Source organism: Ammodytes marinus, assembly GCF_949987685.1.
Source record: "Ammodytes marinus genome assembly, chromosome: 15".
In the NCBI taxonomy this organism is placed as follows: domain Eukaryota; kingdom Metazoa; phylum Chordata; class Actinopteri; order Uranoscopiformes; family Ammodytidae; genus Ammodytes; species Ammodytes marinus.
In genome coordinates this window covers 6072673-6093466 of record NC_137219.1, presented here as the reverse complement: position 1 = coordinate 6093466, position 20794 = coordinate 6072673, and the positions used below count along the sequence as shown (strand labels likewise).

The 20794-nt window shown below is 41.1% G+C and overlaps 1 protein-coding gene across 1 annotated transcript in view; it reads right to left on the bottom strand.

The window, feature by feature from the left end:
• Positions 1 to 20794, bottom strand: part of actn1 (actinin, alpha 1) — a 53084-nt gene that overhangs the window by 9037 nt on the left and 23253 nt on the right. The window contains 11 exon segments of the mRNA XM_080043035.1: positions 666 to 816; positions 1319 to 1466; positions 2489 to 2719; positions 3689 to 3781; positions 9233 to 9318; positions 10322 to 10403; positions 10643 to 10721; positions 13097 to 13184; positions 13844 to 13930; positions 17243 to 17362; positions 18172 to 18286. Of these exon segments, the coding sequence (XP_079899161.1) occupies positions 666 to 816; positions 1319 to 1466; positions 2489 to 2719; positions 3689 to 3781; positions 9233 to 9318; positions 10322 to 10403; positions 10643 to 10721; positions 13097 to 13184; positions 13844 to 13930; positions 17243 to 17362; positions 18172 to 18286 (1280 nt within the window).

The window sequence follows — 20794 nt, the reverse complement described above, 5'->3', positions numbered from 1 at the left end:
GTTAGTTATCTGCATCACAGCCGTTTTCATTCATAATATCTTCTTAAAATGTTTTTTCATTTGGTTGTGGTTATTTCCGCTATCGTCTTTCTCACAGAGACAATTTGATGCAATTTATGATCCTGCTGTGTCTTCATTCGTCTTTATTAATTCCCTGTGAAGAGCTCGTTTACATCTGTAAATGAAGTCAACTGAAGCTCAAGAGAATGACTTTTTACGCGTCTAATGACATTTCCAACAAAAACAAATAACTGAAAATGATCTGTTATTGGATGCGTTCCAATACCCATACTTCCCGGCTACTTATTATTGTAGAAAAAGATTTAGCACAATACATGTGGTTGAATGCAGCATGCTTAAAAAGGTACCCGGATGCCCTATACTACATCCGGTCATACATTTAAGTGTGTTAAATTAGCAGCTGTTTGGGTCTGATTCTGATCCACAAGCCATACACCGGAAGTGAAAACAACCAGTGATGCAACGGATATATAAACAAGAGGCAAGTTCAAGGCGCCATGTTATGATGAAATAAATACGTCAAAGTATTTCCCAAATTGTAGGCATACTGCATGCTAGCTATCAACTTTTTATGATCAGCTGTAGTATGTAGAATAGAAACAAGAATAGAGTATGCAATTTGGAACGCAGGGATGGTCTCTTACTTTAACTCCTGTGCGATGGCGGCTATCTGCTCCACGCGGTCCTGGTGTGCAGCCAGGTCGCTCTCGAAGGCCTCGTGTTTCTTCAGCAGGGCCTTGATCTCCGACAGAGAGGCCGTCTCGTAGTCACGCTTATTCAGCATCTCCTCCTTACCTGCAGGGGGAGACAGACAGTGACCAGTGAGCTTTAAAGCCCCTGTAAAACCCAAATCCACTAAATCCTTCTAACTATGGCATCTGAAAAGATTAAGCCCTATTCATCAATCAATCAAATTAAAGATATTGTCATTTAAGTTTGATAAACTCGAGAGAAAATCGGTTTAGGTGAGGCGGGCTTATGCTCTGGTTTTTATGGCACAATAAGCATTTTGAACCAATCAATGCAGTTCTGCCCAAAAGTTCTATAAAAAAACAGGACTGTTGCCATAGGGACCGTTTGATACAGCCATGCCCACACAGTCCTGTCAAACAGTCTTTTTTTTAAACAGTTTTATAATATTTATGAACATTTATTTTCAATCAGATTTATGTGAAAGCTAATTGAGACACATTGGTTGTTGCCTTTTTCATCCAGCTTAAAGCTCATGAGACTAAGACACAGGAGCGGGAATCATTCTATTGAGACATTTTTCTTGCTCCTGTCAATCTCTGCGTACCTTCAGTCCAGGCTTCGTGGATCGCTGCTTTCTGACGGAATTTCTCGGCCAGGTGGTCCAGTCTTTCCAGCCTGCGGATCTCATTGAGGAGCCACTCTTCATAGCCCTTCTCTGCTCCTTCTAGATTCCCCCATCCATTGTTAATGTCCTGCATATGACAAATGAGAACACTTGAGTATTACCTTTCAATTGTATAAAGTTTACTGGCATGACTATTGTGGAAAACAGTATTGCCAAATACTGTCCTTTCTGTATGTGGTATTTATGATCTCATATTTTTTTGTTTGATTATTATTAAGAATATGTTGTAATTGTTTTGTTGTTTACCATAGACCTTTCAAGACTATCAAATGTGCATAATCACTAAAGTTAAACTAAATGATAATTCAAATTTTGGTGAGCTGAAAAATTACTATCTACAATTTCATTCTTTGCTTGACAGGGTTTTTGGCCCGTTAGCCTTATCTCTTCAAGCTACATTGTTCCTAATGCTAATGAAACTGTAAGGCCTTATTTGGGCTGCACTGTAGACGGATATTTTAGAGCAAAAAAGTAACCGAATGAGTGAGACACCGGTTAAAAATGGATTCATAACTGGGTTCAAATGTTCCCTGCTGGCATCGTGTACTAACATGATTCATATCAGCTGAGGTAACGGATGCCCAAAATCGTAGAAAAAAATAAAAAAGTTTCACTAACTTGAACATACAAGGTTTGTATCTCAAACTTTTAGAGATTAACCCTGCGTTCCAATCCCCATACTTTCTGCTATTAAGTATGCTCGAAAAAAAGATTTAGGATGTCCCAATTCTTGTGGTCAGATTTAGTATGCTAAAAATATCACACTCTGCTGAGATTTCTGGTGTTGAAATCAGCATGCTATTTGGGCGATTCTGACCCACAATCCAGTGCGCACCAGAAGTGACGTCACATTGACAGAGCCTCCGTATGAAAACAACCGGGGTTGCGACGGATATAAAAGCGAGAGGCAAGATCAAGTCACAGTGTTATGATGAAATAAATAAGTAAAAATATGTCCCAATTGTATGCCTACTGCACGCTAACTCGATTCTTTGTATGGCCAGATGTAGAATAGAAAAAAGAAAGAGTATGCGATTTGGAACGCAGCCATAATTGTGTGTGTGAGTTTGTCCTAGTGTCGTGACCTACCGAGACCATCTTGCCCTCGGAGGGCATGAAGGCGGGCCGGTTGCTGAGCCTCAGCTTGGTCTGCAGGGTGTTGAAGTTGATCTCCAGCTGACACTTCTCCTGCACTTTGGGCGGCTTGTGTTGGCGACGGTAGTCTCTGAAGTCCTCCAGCTTCTGTTGCATGGCCTGCATGGTGTTCTCAGGCAGACGGTTCTCCAGCCACGGGATGGTGCGACGGATCCACTCCAACAGCTAGACGTGTGTTGATGGTGGTGTGTGTATGTGTGGCGGGAGGGAGGTGGGGGGGGGGGGGAGTGTGTGAGTGAGTGAGTGTGTGTGTGTTTGTGTGTGTGTGTGTGGGGGGGGGCAAGTGAGTGAGTGAGTGAGTGAGTGAGTGAGTGAGTGAGTGAGTGAGTGAGTGAGTGAGTGAGTGAGTGAGTGAGTGAGTGAGTGAGTGAGTGAGTGAGTGAGTGAGTGAGTGAGTGAGTGAGTGTTTAAGGGTGAGAATGAGAGAAGGGTGATGGAGAAGAGAGAAAAGTACCATTCAAGGGAAAGAAAAATGGAGATGTATAGGAGAATCATGCCGATAAAATGGAGAATGGATGAGGGAAATAAACGAGGTAAAGTGGATGTAATTTATGTGTGTCAGTAAAAGAAGAAATACAGGTAGAGATAATTGGTTAGCTTAATTGGTTTGTTGTTCATTTCTTGAAACCGAGTGTAACTCAAAAAGCTGTCTGTCTGATTCAAAATGGACCATAACTGTGTTTTTGCATGTTTAACCCATTCGGTACAACATGTGTTCTATATGCATTGCTGCCGACCATTTCCCACTGAAAAACTGAACTTTTTAGGACCAACAGCCTAGTATTACTACCACATCCTGACTGATACAGGATCTTATGTTGCACCAACATGAGCTGCAGCAAAATACTTTTTTTAATGGGAAAACTGGCAAAACAGGCAAAAACAGAGTCTTAAGAAAATGACTAGTACAATACTAGTTCTGCTTCTGCCTCAAACCAACAGTGTGTTCCTGCTTTTAAAAAATCTCCATCTACCCTGTCTGTGATTCTAACCCTGCACCTGTAGGGAGCACAGACACCCCTAGGGGCTGGGAGGTGGGGGGGGGGGGGGAGAACAGGGAGACAGGGGGGTGGGGGGGGTAGAGGAGGTGCAGGGTAATTACAGAGGAAAGAATTTGGGGAGGGTTGTGCTCACATCACTGGCCAGCTTCTCATAGTCCTCCATCAGCTGCTCATTCTCTTGGTTGACAGCCAGCACTTTGCAGATCCTGTTGGCCGCTGTCTCCGCCTGGAGCAGGGCAGGGAGAGAAAGAGGTGAGACGCACAGCTAAGAGAATGCGCCCTATCAGCTTTGTGTGTGTATTTGGTGTGAGATGTATAAAGTTGAAAGTAATGCTGTATGTGTACTCTATGTATATCTAAGTATTTCAATTGTATGCTACTTAATACTTCTAATTCACTTCATTTCGGAGGGAAATTGTGTACTTTTTACCCCACAACTACAGTGTGAGACTTGTGAGAAAGAGCCCTTTACGTATATTAAGGTGTTTATTTTTGTGAGAAACAATGGACAAAAACAGTCTAAATGTATCTTAAATAGTAACTTATTTTCGTCCAGCTACAACAGTAAAATGAGTAATTGTTTCTTTTTAATTTTGCTGTGAATACTTTTTTACTTTTATTCAAGTAGAATATCTAATAGGACATTCACTTGCAATAGATTATTTTGGCATTCACATTCACACCATCACCATTAAAAGTAATCCTTCTAAACTGCCCACACAATGCGCTCCCACATTTCCCAAATGAGTCATTTTTTGGGATGAAGCCGCAGATCAGCAGTGAAATGCTGCAGGCAAGTAAAAACCGGACGGCTCCTGCATTATGATATCTCTGCAATACTGTATGTCTATGTGTCTGTGTGTGTTTCACTGTGAATGTCACCAAGATGTCCTCACCTTTAATAATCTAAAATCTATTCATAACAGGAGGGACTCTGGAGAGCGACAATGACAAATCAGGGACAAGTTGTATTGTACCTGGCGTCAGGTGTAGGGGGCAAACATTCTCTCTGCGCCAATGGCTTTTTATAGCACAGCTGTGTATAGTGTTATTTTAGCCTCTCAACATACATACACATACAGAGAGCAAGGCTCCTGTGAGAAAAAAATAAACAGTTGAGCTAAAGTGGGGCTCATCCATGAAACAACACTTCCATAACATTGGCCTATCAGTCTTCATCACTGGAGTGCCAATGCAATGCGTGAGCGAAAAAAGCAAGAGTTCCCATGACAACATGAAGTCGGTTAACCCAGTTGGGTCTAAGATGACTTACTGTGGTCAGGGAAAAGCTCCTTGTGAACAAGAAAAATGTGGATAGAAATTTAAGCAACATGCACAAAAGCCTGGAAGATTTGCAGCAGATATTTAGCTCAGAAATGAAACATATTTCAGCTAAATATTAAACTTCCCCGCATTATTTTAGAGTTTTTTTTCGTAGGCTGAAATCTTTAGAAGTCGACGTCATGAATCACCCCAAAGTGCACGATTATCGATTTCCACCTAAATCGTCTCGACAGGGAGAAGAATTGATTTTTAAAGTCAGTGTAACCTTGCTGCAGCAGTTTCCTTGTAGAGAGCACACAGAAACACAGACACACGGTCGGTTCTACTTTTAATCTCCCTCCCAACTTCACATTTCATAGCTTAGAGAATGGCATCCTACACAGAAGACTGCTTCCAATCCAGCCTCCTTTTGTCATAATACTATGGGGGGTGGGGGGGGGGCATGCTCCGGGGGCTTCTCTAGAATGAGCTGCCTTATAAGGAGAGCCAGGATGTGCAGGTCGTGCTCCTGTGAGCAAATGCTTGCACGCTGGGCCTGTTTACAGACAGCACTGACAGCCAGCACCGCCTTTTATGAATGACTTTGTCCTGACATCAGAGGCAGATGGGGGAGAGGATTGATTAAGGTGAGACACGCCATGGAAAAAAAGAACATTGGTTTTTTAAGCATTGGTCCATTTTGAGATTTTGGGCTATTTTGCTTCCATAACATGTCTTCATGCATACTAGTAGTAGTTCAATTATGTACATTACTTTGATTTTCTGATGCAGTTAACATAAAATGCATCAAACATTTCTGTCTGCTCTTTTAACCTTTTGTAAAGTGCGTTCTAACCTAGCTTATGAAAGGTGTTGTATAGAGAAAATGGATTTATTCATTACATTTTTCAATGATATATTCTGTACCTACAGGATTGCCTTTATGTTGTTTTTCGAAACCTTGCTCACACGGGCAGGTTTTTAATCATGGAGTAGAAACACTAAATCTTTCTATTATAATGAATTCATCATGTTCGTCCCTTACACATGGTCATTTAGTGTTAACATACCAAAGCCATCTTTACAACACACAACATGTGGAATATGTTTGTAATTATTGCATTGAAATAATACCAAAGACATGACCTCAGTGACATGTGGTATCTACTACCCTGCCATTATGTATAATTATAGTTCTTTGCCATTGATTTATATTTTCAGTAATATTTTTCCAGCATTGTACGAAACAGGGACCGAGTTACTGTATATAATTGTTTTTATAACACCTTAAAAACTGTAACTACGACATCATAAATGTAACTTATTCTTATCTTAGGGGCTCAAATAAACTGGAAAGATAACACATAAGTCGCACAAACCGGGGCTAACACAACCTTTTCCTTGTAAAGTTTAGGATAAGGATTTTCATGTGCACATTCAGCCAATAAGGAAACAGTAGGACAGATGTTGTTTATGGGGAAGTTTCTGCCCAATCTGAGTTGTTAGACAGAGTAGAAGTAACAGCTTCTCTTGCCTCTGTTTCTATGCGATATCCATGCCAGCGTTGTAAACCAGCCAGCCAGTATTTTCAATAGCTCCATTAAGAAATGGATCCTAATAAAGATTTTTAAGTACAGGAGATTTAAGCGGATAGTGTTTGTGTGTGTGTGTGTGTGTGTGTGTGTGTGTGTGTGTGTGTGTGTGTGTGCGTGTGCACGTGTGTGTATGCGTGTGTTAAGTCTCTATTACTCCGTGTGGACATATTTAGCCGATTTGTCATGTCTTTGGTGAGAGGTTTTCCACTGAGAGTGCAAGAACTCAGTGCTGGCACTAGTTGAAACTTGGGCGTGTGCTTTTTTATCAAGGATCGATATGCTGCTGAAAGAGGCCAGATAAGGAGTCGCTGGATAACCAGGGGCCGCCCACTGTAAAAATGTATGAAGTCATAGCACTTCAAGGCACATAGGAAAAACACGGAAAATGTTGACCAGCTCTGCTTGAAGATAAGATGTGAGAAATGTAAATAAGTGTGTGTTTCTTGGGCCGATTAATGTTTTAAAATCAGCTTGAATGAACAAGAAATCTACGACTCCCACATAGACTCCACACCCATGATGGTAAAGAAAAGTAGTTCCCTGACTGGCTGTAGTTCTCACATTGGTTAATGAACATGATCGATTTATCCAGTACTTAAGCAGCATTAACAGATGTTTTTTGTCCAGTTGTCGACAGCAGAACAAGCTGTTAACTCAATATCATCTCTCATGCCCTTTTAATTGGCTGATTTTTCAATGACCTTTTATGCTTTTAAATGCATTTCTAATGAATTAATCTTGTAAATAGTCAACTGATCCATTGTTAATATATAATATTGATTATTGCATCTTTGTAAACCACAGTCAAGCCTTCAAAATGAACCATTCATCTTGATGTTTGTATTCAACAGCATTGATAGAATTTAATAATTTCCCAATTAAAAGAATCTTTTAACCTTTAATAAAGTCTGATATTGTAATTTTCCATGTCATAACATGTTGTGATGTCAACTATGGCTAATCACATGTAAGCAGTCAAAAAATTTAACTTTGGCAAGTAGGACTGTTACTGATCTCCGGTTCTCTGCCGGCTACATTGGCAGGCATCCGGTTATTGTTTGGAGATTTTAATTATTTTTTATTTTTTTTATTTCTCACCTTCTGCTTGCCTGAGAACGCGTGGTAGTAACACGACACATAAGTCATGACGGCCTTCTCATCGGGCCTCAAGGTGCTAATGATATCTGCCCAGGGAACAGAAGGATGAAGGGAGGAGGGCCAGAGAAGAGAGAAAAACAAATGCAACAAGAGTAAAAGAGTGCAAGAGACAAAAGGGCCAGCAGGGGGCGCAATCACAAGAGGAGCCAACAGTAGTGGGAGCACACAGGTCATCTCCAGTCTATCTAAAAAGGTTGCCTTCAGGTGCATTTGTTTTGTAGGACATTTTTTAATTTGTACTTCAAATATTAGGATGAATGTAAATTTTGAGAGGGAAGTTAGTGGACAAAGTAAAAAGATATACTTTTACATAATGTTTTAGCTCAAGATGCAGTATGGATATATAGGTTACCTTCAAATGCGTTTGTTCTGTAGGAAATCTGGATTTTTTTTGCCCTCAATATATCAGGAAAAATGTGAGTTTTGAGTGGGAAATGAGTAGACAAAGTAAAAATATATACTTTTTTATGACATAATGTTTTAGCTCAGCTCAAGATGCAGTTTAAATGAATGCTTATACAGTAGCAGTTCATCCAAAAATATAACCAGTGATTTTATTTTCAAATATCTGCAAATACTGTAAAATATGGAGGATGAACTCAAAACCAAAGTTGCAATTGTTCTGCTGTATAATTTTTAAATAAATAACTTTTCTAACTTTTCACCATTATATTTGATTGAATTTTTGAAACAACACTTGGTGTAGCCTTCATTTAAGAACCAGCCACTTGTCTGTAGATTTCAGCTGTAGGTTCACTGCTCTCTCGGTGAGGCAGATCTCATCCTTCCATCGTCTCCCATTCTAAACACAGACTATTTTTTGATGTGTGTTGCTTAAACCCAGCTGTGTTGAAACGCTGTGTCTGCCCTTGCTGGGCCTTTCAAACAAAAGCCCTTATATAACGTCTACTTGGTGATGCTCTGCTTCTCTCTGAATGTCTGACAGAAAGCACCGCACCATCTCTGAGTTTCTAGCTGCGCTTCAAGGTAGCTGTCAAACTAACACACACTCACTCGTTATCCGAGAGAGAAAAAGGCTGATACCACTGTACTTTATTTTTTGCAGAGAAGAAAGCGATTCAGCAATTCTGGAGAATACTGGTTGTTGTCAAAATCAGTGAACATCTCTTCACGATCCACTACCTGTCCGTACAGTGTTAATACACAGCCTGACTTTGAAGGCCTGGTTTGGGTTTATTTCTAAACTCGATCTAAGCTGTTGCGCTCTCATAGCTGATCAATCATAACCATCATTTTAAATGGTTAGATTTATTTATTTATTTATTGTTATCATCAGAATAATTTCTCCACACCTCTCACTTTGCTAAGCCAATCAAAAACCCTAAATTGGGACCAATGAATGTGTCGGCCTTGCGTCACCGTAACAACAAGATAGACTGGAGATAGACACTTGTGCTCATTGCCTCTATAGTAAGAAACACAGCGTTGTCATCCCATCATGCATTGCTTCGGTGGCGTGAACCGCATGCGGGGGGAAAAAAAGTGAAGGAGAGTGACCCTCTGTAGGGTGCGGTGTGCACTGCAGAAAGAGAAGGGCAACTGTTAGGAGAGAAAAATACACCCGGCGTAGATACAAGGAAGAGAGAGAGAGAGAGAGAGAGGGGTGAAGAGAGGTAGACTAGACTCTGCATCCAGGATACCTTCTGGGCCCCCGAGAAGGCGTGGTAGAAGCTAGAGACGTAGGTCATGATGGCCTTCTCGTCCGGGCGGGCCGTGCCCACAATGTCTGTGGGGTAGAGAGCAGGTCAGGGGGGAGAGGGATGGGGAGGGGGGACGTGGAGGTTGTTAAACAGAGCACAGATAATAAATGGGAGAAACCAGGAAGTAAGAGCCGGGGCTTCAACTCTTCACATAAACAATCTCCAGAGAGTGGAAAGAAAAACACACGGCGCGCTGTGTCACTGTCCAGATGTGCTGCTGCTTAACAAGGGGAGGCTTTGATTTAAGGTTTAGCAAAGTCAGACAAGTCTTAAAAACAAATGAAAAACACAGATTTGTATACATCTATACAACTACAGTACCAAGTGAGCAGAACACACATGTGATGATTCAGGGTGATGTAGTCTAAAGCCTTTAATCTACTTGCAGAGGGAGAATATTTATGTTTGATAGGAGGAAAAAAAGGATGTGTGCCTCCCTCTGTGCACACAGCTGCATGTGTGAGTGTTGAATCCAAAACATACTCTCTCAGAAGAGTGGAAAAAGATGGGTCCAGATTTTGGTCATTTAGAGTAAAAAGATATATTGTTGCCTAGAGATCAATAAGCAGCTCTACCATAAACAAGTGTTGGGATAATCTGAAATCTGGCTTTTACTGTTGTTTAAAAACTTAAATTTTTATGGTTTTTGGTTCCCTGTTTTTTTATTACCTCTCACCAACACAGAGGCAAGCTGTGGGATTCAGTTGAAACCATTAAAAGTGATGTAATGTAGCTTGGAATGTGAAGAATGTGGAGCTCTGCCCATTGGAACAAACTGCGCACCTGGCTAATCGCTGCAGTAGAAACGGGGCGTGGCTGTCAAGACTGTGGAGGTTTTCAGGGGGGGAAATTATTATAATTGTGGGGTGGTGCAGACAATCCTCCCGTGTCCCTAAAGGATCTTTTCAACACTTTCACAAGCTTCTGAGAGAGAGAGAGAGTACGTTTAGGTGTTTGAACACAAGGACAAAAAACAATGTCTGCTCTCCTCATCATCAGTTGAGTACGTTTCCCCCTTCGCCCGCTCACCTTCTGCGTCCAACATCTTGGGGATGTCCAGGTATTTCTCCGCCACGTCGAAGGCTGTGTTCAGGTTGGTCATGGGGTCGTCCTGGCAACAGCAGATACACAAGACAATAATAAAAAAAACATTCTATTTAGATGGTGGGTGTTTTTTTTTCATTTGTGTGTTCCTCTTTCTATATTTTAATTTTTCTTTTCTTTTATGTTGCATTGATGAAGGGAGCCTGAGACTCAAGAATGTCATCAATTTCAACAACTGCTGTTGTTATTGTTGTGCATATGACAAATAAGCGATATATTGAAACAAGGCGTCACACACACACACACCTTGCGCAGTTTTCCATAGTCAATGAGCTCTGGACGGTGTCGATGAATGAGCGCACAGAAACCCAGGCCATCTTTCCAGCTGAAACACACAAAGAGAGAGACGCAAATAATTGAAATGTTGGAATGAAACGTGACTAGATGAGAAGAAAGAAAAAGCTATTGGGCTTTTATCTTGGATCGTCTGTCTTCATAATGAGTTCCATGTTACACACACACACCACACACACACACACACACACACACACACACACACACACACACACACACACACACACACACACACACACACACACACACACACACACACACACACACACACACACACACACACACACACACACACACACACACACACACACACACACACACACACACACACACACACACACACACACACACACACACACACACACACACACACTCCCTGCAGCATGTGGTGTGTTACTGTAACTCAGCAGGAAACCGACCGCTATCAGCCGAAATGATGGAGATGTGTTATCTACTGTAGCACACAGTCTCTAGTTATAGTAGAACCATAGAGCCTCTGAAGATTGAGATAATACATGTTTTTTGATGCTTTGTTACGTTATGTTATGTTAGGAGATAATTAGTTTAAGAAGACAATTTTGCAGAATGTGTAGGAACAAACTCAACCTAAAGTCTGTGACGTCATAGGACAATGGAAGAAGTGGTGCCGGGAACCAAACATTTTTTCAAGGATCATGAAAAGAAAAATTGTTAATTGCGGCCATTTTGGCTCTTAATGGGCCGGATTCTGGAACCTGTTCAGAGTAAAGAAAGTCCTGCTTGGTCACTTCTGGACACTGAACAGACTGTGGAACTGGTTTGCTTTAATAAACCAGAGTCATTCTCTTGGCATGTTGTCTCATTGTGACTTACTGGTTTACAGATGTGGTTCAGTTTTCACAGAATGCTGCAGAACTGTAGCTCCAAACACAGGCTGCGTTTTCATTAATGTTTTGACCATATAAATGTTGTTAGACAAAATAAAATCAGGAAAATATTTAAAAGTTCTTCATGGCACCTTTAAATGAAATTTAGTCTCCGAAATCAATGAGCATGTGTTTATGTAGCTGGAAGACATATTTTTAGTTTGGCTTTCTTCTGTGGTCTATTGATTAACGGCCTTGGCGCTGAGAGCCGGCTGTCTAAATATATTATGACGGGATGCTGCAGAGCAATCTCAATTTGAAAGAGTTATGGCAGATTTATGGGTGCTCTCTGCTCACCAACGTAACAAATTAATGAGATGGCTTTATTTAAACACATTACAGTTCCAATATGAAAAAAAAGGCGTTTTGTTATTTTCCGAGAGGCTATTTTAGCTGAAGCAGCAGTACTTGAACACGGCTTCAACACAGCTAGAAACATGATGTACATTTTTATTCTGTTTGATATTTAGTCACTAACAATGTATTGTTAAGACGTATCGCGCATCGTACAATTGAATTGTGAGAAAGAAGTCAGGAGCTAAGGAACCATTAAACGAGCATGTATTTGTCTTTAGCGATTGGTACATCTACTGTATATGTTATTGACAGAGGCTATATGTTGTTGTACACCTGCAAACCTTGTTGAAAAATAAAAAATTAAAAGCAGCAGTATTTGAGTACTTGAGGGAAATAATGAAAATATCACTACTCTCCCTCCATCCTCTCATCTCCAGCAGCAGATATACAGCAGCATTCATCTCTCAGCACTTCAAAGGGTCTGGCCTTCTACATCCTCAAATGACCTAACCACTCCACCTTTCTACTATCCTCGGCTTTCATCCACATCTGAGAATAGTTCAATAATTCAACACACATGGAGGCAGGGAGGAAGCCTATGACGTGGTTTTAGGTCTAGTTAAAACCCACCTGTGGCAAGAACGAACAGACCCACAGGTATGGAACAAGGACTCCAGGATAGGATGCTAACTTACTTCCTCATACTCTCACATCTTTACATTATGTTTGTTTGTATCAAACTAGATACTTCATTACCATTATCGGGTTGAACATGAATGTCTTCACGAGTGACTTGAGAAAACTTCTAGCTCCCTTAGGAATAGTCCTATATGGATTTTCTGATTTATTTTGAATTGCCTCAAGGGGGCGCTGCATTGTTCCAGAACTTCCAGTCATTCCTAATAACTAGATCCTGTCACCATGACTATTGTAGCCTATTGGGATATTATCAGGGAACACGCTATTAGTTTAGCGAGGACTCTAAAGATATTAAAAAAAATTATATCTTCTAATGCTTAGGTGGGATGATGGCACTCTTTCACACTCTTTGGCCTAATTTTCCCAGCATTAACACAGACCATTTCAACTCTTTGTGTGTGTGGTTCCACAATTTTGTTTTTGTGTAAACTGTAATTGCATCTCGGCGTGTGAGTAAAATGTTTTTTTCTTACTTATTGTGTCTTGATGTCCCAAAAAGCCTCACCTGATGTGGAAGTTTTGGATGTTGACGTTCTTGTACGGCGCAGTCTTCCGCTGGCACCACAACAGGAGGCCCTCTTTGGCAGACGTCTCTGTGGATCAGAGAGAGAGAGAGAGAGAGAGAGAGAGAGAGAGAGAGAGAGAGAGAGAGAGAGAGAGAGAGAGAGAGAGAGAGAGAGAGAGAGAGAAGGAGAGAGAGAGAGAGAGAGAAAGGGATCATTGTGGAGTTGGAGAAACTCTCTCTTTTACTTTGACCGACTGTCGGCTAATCCCCGTTTAGTGCTGGATTAAGCGGAGGTGAAGTGAATGGGAAGCATGTGTGTGATTGCTCGGATGTTACATTCTTTTGTTCCAGTGCTCTCTCGTTTGGGACACGGATGAGTTGTCTGGTTTTTGTGTCGTAGTTTTACCGGCCAAAACAGTAAAAAAGTTCAAATAGTTTTAAAAATCACTGCATGGGCGCATAAAGCTTGAACAAATCAAGGCTGAGCACTGCTGACATTTAAATTGGATTACATTGTAAGTGCATTATATATGTCAACCAAGGAGAGGAGCATAAAGCAAACATTTCCACTTCCATAAGGAGAGAAAGTGTCTGTGTGCAGCATTGATATTCAGAAGAACATGCATTAGCTCAAGTCTACAGTATATATGTGGTTCCTTTCAATGGAAAGAATGAATAAGAAGCTTGTGGAAATGCGCACACACACACACACACACACACACACACACACACAGACACACACAGTACCTTCCACAGAAATGTCTTGAATGGCGAAGCGGAGGATTATGGTCCAGATCATTCCCAGGGTCATCTTGGCGTTGCCATCTACGATCTCTGAAAGAAGGGCAAAGCAATAACATTTACATTTAAGGATTAACACATTTTACCACACACTTATAATTTATATTTCCCTCATCTGGCAGGACTGCTTAGTAAGCAACGATCTGCTTTTAACATCAGAGGCACAGATGTCGTGTGAACAGACTATCTATTGCACTGCGAGCCAAGCTGTACACTGACTTGTTTGATGCCTCAGTAACTTATAACAGGTGTTCTTGAAAAGGATCTTATAGCAACTATTTTTAAAAGACGGTGTAAGGATCTGCGTCACACTAAAAACACAGTCAGTTAAATACTGTTGAAACAAAAGTTACATGTGACACAGATGTCTGAAATACTTTGAAGTTTCACCTTGATGTCTGGATGACTTTTGACCTGAAAAATCAGTTCATTCTTACTGGACCTTTACCACAGAGATTCTACTATAGTATGTAGAATAGAAGAAGAACTTAGTCTCTAGATTTTTAATAGCCTATAATAAGCTGACAGTAACAAAACAACAACTTTCATGAGTTCTGGCTAATTCAACACCAAAACATGCAGTCGTAAATTGCCTGACTTCCCACCCAGGTTCAGATTTGCTCACAGTATGATTAGTATTTATTGATCTCTATTTATATCTATCTATCTATCTATCTATCTATCTATCTATCTATCTATCTATCTATCTATCTATCTACTTCTCAAGAGTGTTGATCTCTTGTGAATGAAACGTGTGATGATTCAATCATTGTAGCCTGGACTTGTTAAGCTGTCAATCAGCTGTGTGTGTGTGTGTGTGTGTGTGTGTGTGTGTGTGTGTGTGTGTGTGTGTGTGTGTGTGTGTGTGTGTGTGTGTGTGTGTGTGTGTGTGTGTGTGTGTGTGTGTGTGTGTGTGTGTGTGTGTGTGTGTCAGCATGAAATGACCCGCCGTCCGCTCTGTGTTGTCGATAATGAAAATCCCTCCTCAGCGGGCCGGAGTGTTTGCCCGCCTTCAATAATCATTTGTTCCTCCCTCTAATCCAATCAGGCTCCACTGTGACGGACACACTTGGCCTGGAGGATGTCAGTCAGATGTCTGCACATGTAACTCACTGTGAAAGACGCCTCGGATCGAATTAGGAGAGCAGTTCAAAGTGGAGCTGGGTTTGTTTGTGGTCGACACACACAAATAGATATATGTTAAGATTAGTTCTAAATAATCTTTTTTTTTATTTTTTTTATTTTGAATATAATTTACAAACAATAAGTCATGGCAGGTCAAATAAAGTAGAACAAAGTGAAATGAGGAAGTGGCAATTAATATAAAATAAAAAAAAAATAAATAAATGGGTGACAGACTTCTAAATGTTAGAGTAATGCTTATTTTCAACAAATTCAAAAGTGGAGTCAGCGATGCTGTGAAATGCTTGTTTATTATCAAATGATTTTGACAACAAGCATTCTCCAGAACCGCTTACTCCACCTTTAAAGAGACTCAAGAGGAACGTAAATCCTTTTAAATCCATTTGAAACTGCACCCACCCCCCTCTGCTTCAACCCCTAACCCACACCAAACCCCCCGATGAGCCCGTGGACATGAGCCTTCCACCAGACCCGTCCCACCAACCGCCGCTAGCAGGGAGCTAAAGCTAAAGCTATAGCTGCTCTACAGGGCCGCTCCACCAGGAGGGGATTCCAGGAGGCTAATCTGTCTGGAATGCTGCTGCGGCTTAGGAGCTTTTATACCAGCCTCTACAAACTGCAGAAAAGACCTCCATTTTATCAAGAAATGTTTGTCCTTTTTTGAGCCAAAAAGTTGTGTTTCATTTAAAAAGGTGGTACCTACGAGGAACTTTTAAATATTTCTGAAATAGTCTTATTTGTCCTCTGATGATCATAAATTACATGGAACAGCAAACGAGACCATCAGTGTTCAATGTGTCAATTCGGAAAATATATATATCTTTAAAGAAAATATTATTTAATAGTTTAAACTTTAATAATAGAAAAAAAAGACCTGATTAGATACAGATTCCTGCCTGCTCAACAACACAGAGCAGGCAGGGAGAGAATCACCCGGAGGTCAAATTAAATGTCATAAAAAAGTAATTCAATGTTTTATCGATCCACATTCATGTATGCAGTAGATGCCGGCCCTTAGCATTGAGCATTACGTTTTCATGGGGACCGTTTCTTCAACAGGAATTGTTAACAGTGAGGTGTGTAGGTTATCAACATTGTTTCTTGGAAGACAAGTTTCTGTTTAGTTCTATAAATGTCATCTTTGAGCGGCAACACAATAACATTTCTGTTCTGCTACGTGGTACGGGGGCAGCAGAACAAATCCCAGACACACAGATACATTATCTCAAAGCTTTGGCACTCAGAAGTTTCTGCGTGGCTAAATACCACGAGGGTTAAGTGGACAAATATGTATATTCGGGTGAAGTGACCTCAAGATTCAATGTATTTATTATCATATGCATAGTTCAATAGGCACAATGATATTCTTACTCTGTTTTCCTACACACTTTCAATATTAAAAGATTTAAGATATAAAAAAATATAGTAAAAATATAGTTTATATATAAGTATACATGTATTAAAAATAAACTGTGTGTAATTTCTAGTTGAACATTTAAAAGTTTGCGCAATTCCAGTAACGAGGTAAGTGCATGGCAGTAGAGGCATTAGGCATTAGAAAAATTATAACATAACTATATAATTTAAAAAAAAGAAGGCCTTTCAATATTTTAAGGTCACTTTTTGGTCACAGTTTTGTAGTTTCTGTTTGTGTGCAAACTCCTGCCTCTTCCAGCAAATGCCAGAGGGATGTGTGCGGTAGGGGGAAAGGGGAAGATAGACAGATAGTGAGAGTGAGAGAGAGAGAGGGAAAATGGGAGTGTTTATTCTGCTAAAAGCGTTGTTTACTCTCCGATGGGAGGCGGACGGACATCCCCGAGTTATTTGTGCTGAACAACGAGCGGCCTAAGACCCTGAGGGGATTTGCTGATCCTAAAATCTACTCTCAGAAAACGCACTGCAAGGCACAACTTCGGCCGGAACCACTCTGGAATAAGGATCTCATTAAACTGCACTGCAGCCCGCGACACTGCCATGGTAACGAGAGAGAGAGAGAGAGAGAGAGACAGAGAGAAGGCCAGAGAATACATTAGATATACTGTAATCATCTGCAACAGAACAGTAGCTATCGATTTGGCTGATGGCCTAATTAGAATTAATAGGTGATAATCTGATAAATTAACAAATTTAGAGAAGGTCAGGTGACCTTGTGTGACAAATCAATGACCTTTTTGAATAAAACAGACGTGTGACTTCACTCACCCTCTGCACCAATAGAAACCAGTTTCACTCCTTTGCCGGCGATGAAGTCGAGTGCTTTGTTGACGTTGGAGATCTTGTGGACTCTCATCTTGCCTCTTTCTGGTTTGGCCAAGCGTTCGCCTGGACAGGGAGAGACAGACAGTTAGAGGGGATGAGGGGAATGTCTGGCAGCTTCTCTATTCTCTAAGTGCTCACATTTAAAATAATTAACATTTTGTTCTGGAACAATGAAATAAGACCCAACAGAGACCTAACACACATGGTTGCAGGTTATGCTGGATTACAGCGTTCCTCAAAACTATTAAAAGTTTCCATTATGTTACATGATCAAATTTAAATCTTGTCACTAGACCATTCCCTCATATATTGGAAATAGGTCACACAACAGAAGATAAAGATGTTCTGAAACAGACAGGAGAGTGTGAGAGAATCAATCGGTTCTTCTAACTTCTTACAGCAAGAAGAAATTAAAGAATGTTTCCCAAAATGTCAAATTCCTGTCTATTTTTTATTTTTATAACAACAACACTGACGGCGCATCTACATGAGGTAAGCCTTCAGTGATCTTCAGTGATCGCGCATGGATTTTCTACCTTCTGCTGTACGTCCAGGTTTTTTCTAAGCAGTAGAATCAACAACTCAGACATTTTGCTTCTTGAGCTCCTGCCCCAGTGTTGGATGGTGGTGACACCAGTTTGTTAACACTGCTATACTGTGTAATACAGAGAGCGGAGCTGATAGGCTTAACTAACTTTTTGTTCAAACTGTATGGTGATGGCTTAAATTGAACCAACATTTATTTCAATGAAAAAAATACCGCACTATAGCTTTAAGGCTGATCCTGACGTCTGACCTCAGCATGAGACTGCGCCGCCCAGTGCAAACTGGTTTCATTCTGATAATCCTGTTAAGTGAGAAGCTGTTTATACCTGAGATGACCTCCAGCAGCAGCATGAGCTTCAGTCCATCTCTAAAGTCCTCCTCGATGTTCTCGATCTGCGTTCCTGCTTTCCTCAGGTGAGAGTTACACCAAGCTGTGAATGTCTAAAGGAGATGGAAAAAGAAAGAATCATTAAGACACTCCACCTTTAAATGTGTAATCATATTTTGCAGCACTATTTTAATGTGAGAGCATGGCGCTTTTATTCCAGTTTTTAAAAACGTTGATTGTGATTGGTACATACTGTAGTTTTAAACTATTCACACTATTTTAACAATCTGTAGACTACTGTAGAAACATGGCGGGCCATCTAAATTCCATGGTATTCCATTCCATATTTGTTGAAAACATGAAACTATAAACCAAAAATGGTAAACCTCAAAGTGGCAGTAGAAGCCACAGGATCACCCAAGTCAGAAGTGATGTATCCTCTGAGAACCATGAATTTAAGATCAAATTTTCCATGGTAATTTATCCCGCAGTTTAGACCAAAGTGGTGGACGGACCGACTGACTAACAGACCAACATTGTCATCCATAGTGCCATACTGCTATAGCTTAAAACCTCTGCTTAACGTCTGCGAGCAAAAACACTTAATCACCACCAGCTGTATGTTGTTTTGCAGCAGCAGACCCAGCCAGACCTGTTGACTAATAAATGTGTTTCCTGAGTTGGTTCATTCACACACTCCTGCCCTTTCACAATGTGACGCTAACGAGCTTATGTACCACACTCACTCAATATCTCTCTCTCTCCCTCTCTCTAAAGCACACTGGAGCATTGTGTACCATATACAGTAGGTGTAAGCAAGGCCTTGGGATTCTCCTACATAGCTGGCATTCAAAACACGCTAACGGAAAACATCTGGAGTCGAGGATCTCGGCTGCCATACAGGAGCTGGGCATGTTGGGGGTGTGGGCCCTGCCATGCACCCCCACTGTGTGAACGCCTTTTTTATGAGGTTCCTGGGTTAACTACACCCAGGGCCCAAAAACACCAGACACCATGTTTGAAGGAGGGCCTTAAAAGGAAACGGAGCCCAGGCCTTTATGAAAGCCGGCACTGTCTTTTCTCTTGGCATGCCTTCCATTACAGACGAACAAAAGACACTTAAAAAGTCACTGGCGCGCTGGTTTTTCTTTTTTTTTTTCGGAGCACTCGTGGAACTTCCTAGATGAGATCATCGTTCTTAAAATTGGACTGGCATGAGGTTCTTTTTCACGACTATCAATAAACTGGAGTGTGTGGAAGAGGCCGGGTTTCAGATGTGTGCGAGTTTGTGGGCATGTGGTGGGAAGCTTCAACCAATGAAAAAGACCTCAAGGAAACTGTAAGGAGGAGGAGGAGGATACTGTTGAAGATGTGAAGGGGAAAAAAGGGCAGATTTAGATTATATAGTGTTTTATCTCTGAGGGCTAGAGAGCTGACAGAAAAAGACCAGCACTGAATTTATGTGCAACATTGGGCAGAGCACACGCCCTCCTCTGCCTTTAAAGATACTGTATTCCTCTTAAGTTAGTGCCCTGTGGGAGCTGGACTTAAATCATCATTACTGAGATAAATTCAGTTCAATGAATGATAATCAATATAGTCTCCTTAGGTGCTTGCCAACATTTTTTTACATTTTAATACTGAGCAGTGGAGTCAGCAGCTAAAATGATGAAAACTGTTAAATATAAAAACGAAGTGCTAAGGTAAGGGGGGGTGTCGATTGTTCTACACATTCGATTACTCTGTGTTGTACTTTTCTGCCATTTTTTATTTTGTCCAGGGTGCATTAACCCCATTAATGTGTTAACCCCATTTTTCTTTCCCTTCCCTTTTTTGATTCACGTTCCCATCACTAGGTCGAACACAAATAGTCTACCTTAACAATAATGAAAGAAACTCAGTGGGCATTTTGCAACTCCGAAAAGCTTTGATCTTTAATACACTGATCTCCTTTTAATAAATGATCAGAAAATTGTAGACAGCAAAAATAAAGACATCCTGACATTGCCATTATTTGAGTTGGTTAAATAAGATAGAAGAAGGTCAATAAAAGGGGACTGCTTAGTGTGGCTTTAACAGAACCAGACAGCTGAAAATGTCAAAAGGCTTTGTATCAGAGTAGGCTACAGTTGTAGAAAACGACTAAAAAGTTCACCGAAGGAATGTTAGCTTGTTAAATGTGCTGGAAGGAAGGGAGTGTAGCCTAAGTTTGGCTGCTTCAGAGGGGGCTGAGCGACAAGACTTAACCGGCCCTCCTGCAGCTCCGCTAACTCTCTGGCTCACTGTGGAGCTTGTTGGCAGAAGCAGCAGCACAGAGTCCAGGGCTTGGCAGCAGCAGCACACAGAGAGCGAGGGCTGGCCTGTAGCACCTGCAGAGTCACATGACCCGCCGGCTGTGTTATGGTCAACACTCCCAGGCCCTACAGGTGCTGCGGGGCAACTCGCAGGGCACCACTAAGGACTCACCGCTCCAGTGATTACAGGCAGCCGCAGATTATACTGCATGAGCTCTGACATTAAAACAGCGCAGTAAAAAGGGAAAAACTGCGGTCAGTCGTAATCTGACTTAATCTATAAATGATGCACTGTGTGGAAAAAGGAGTAGGAGGAATGTGGGAAAG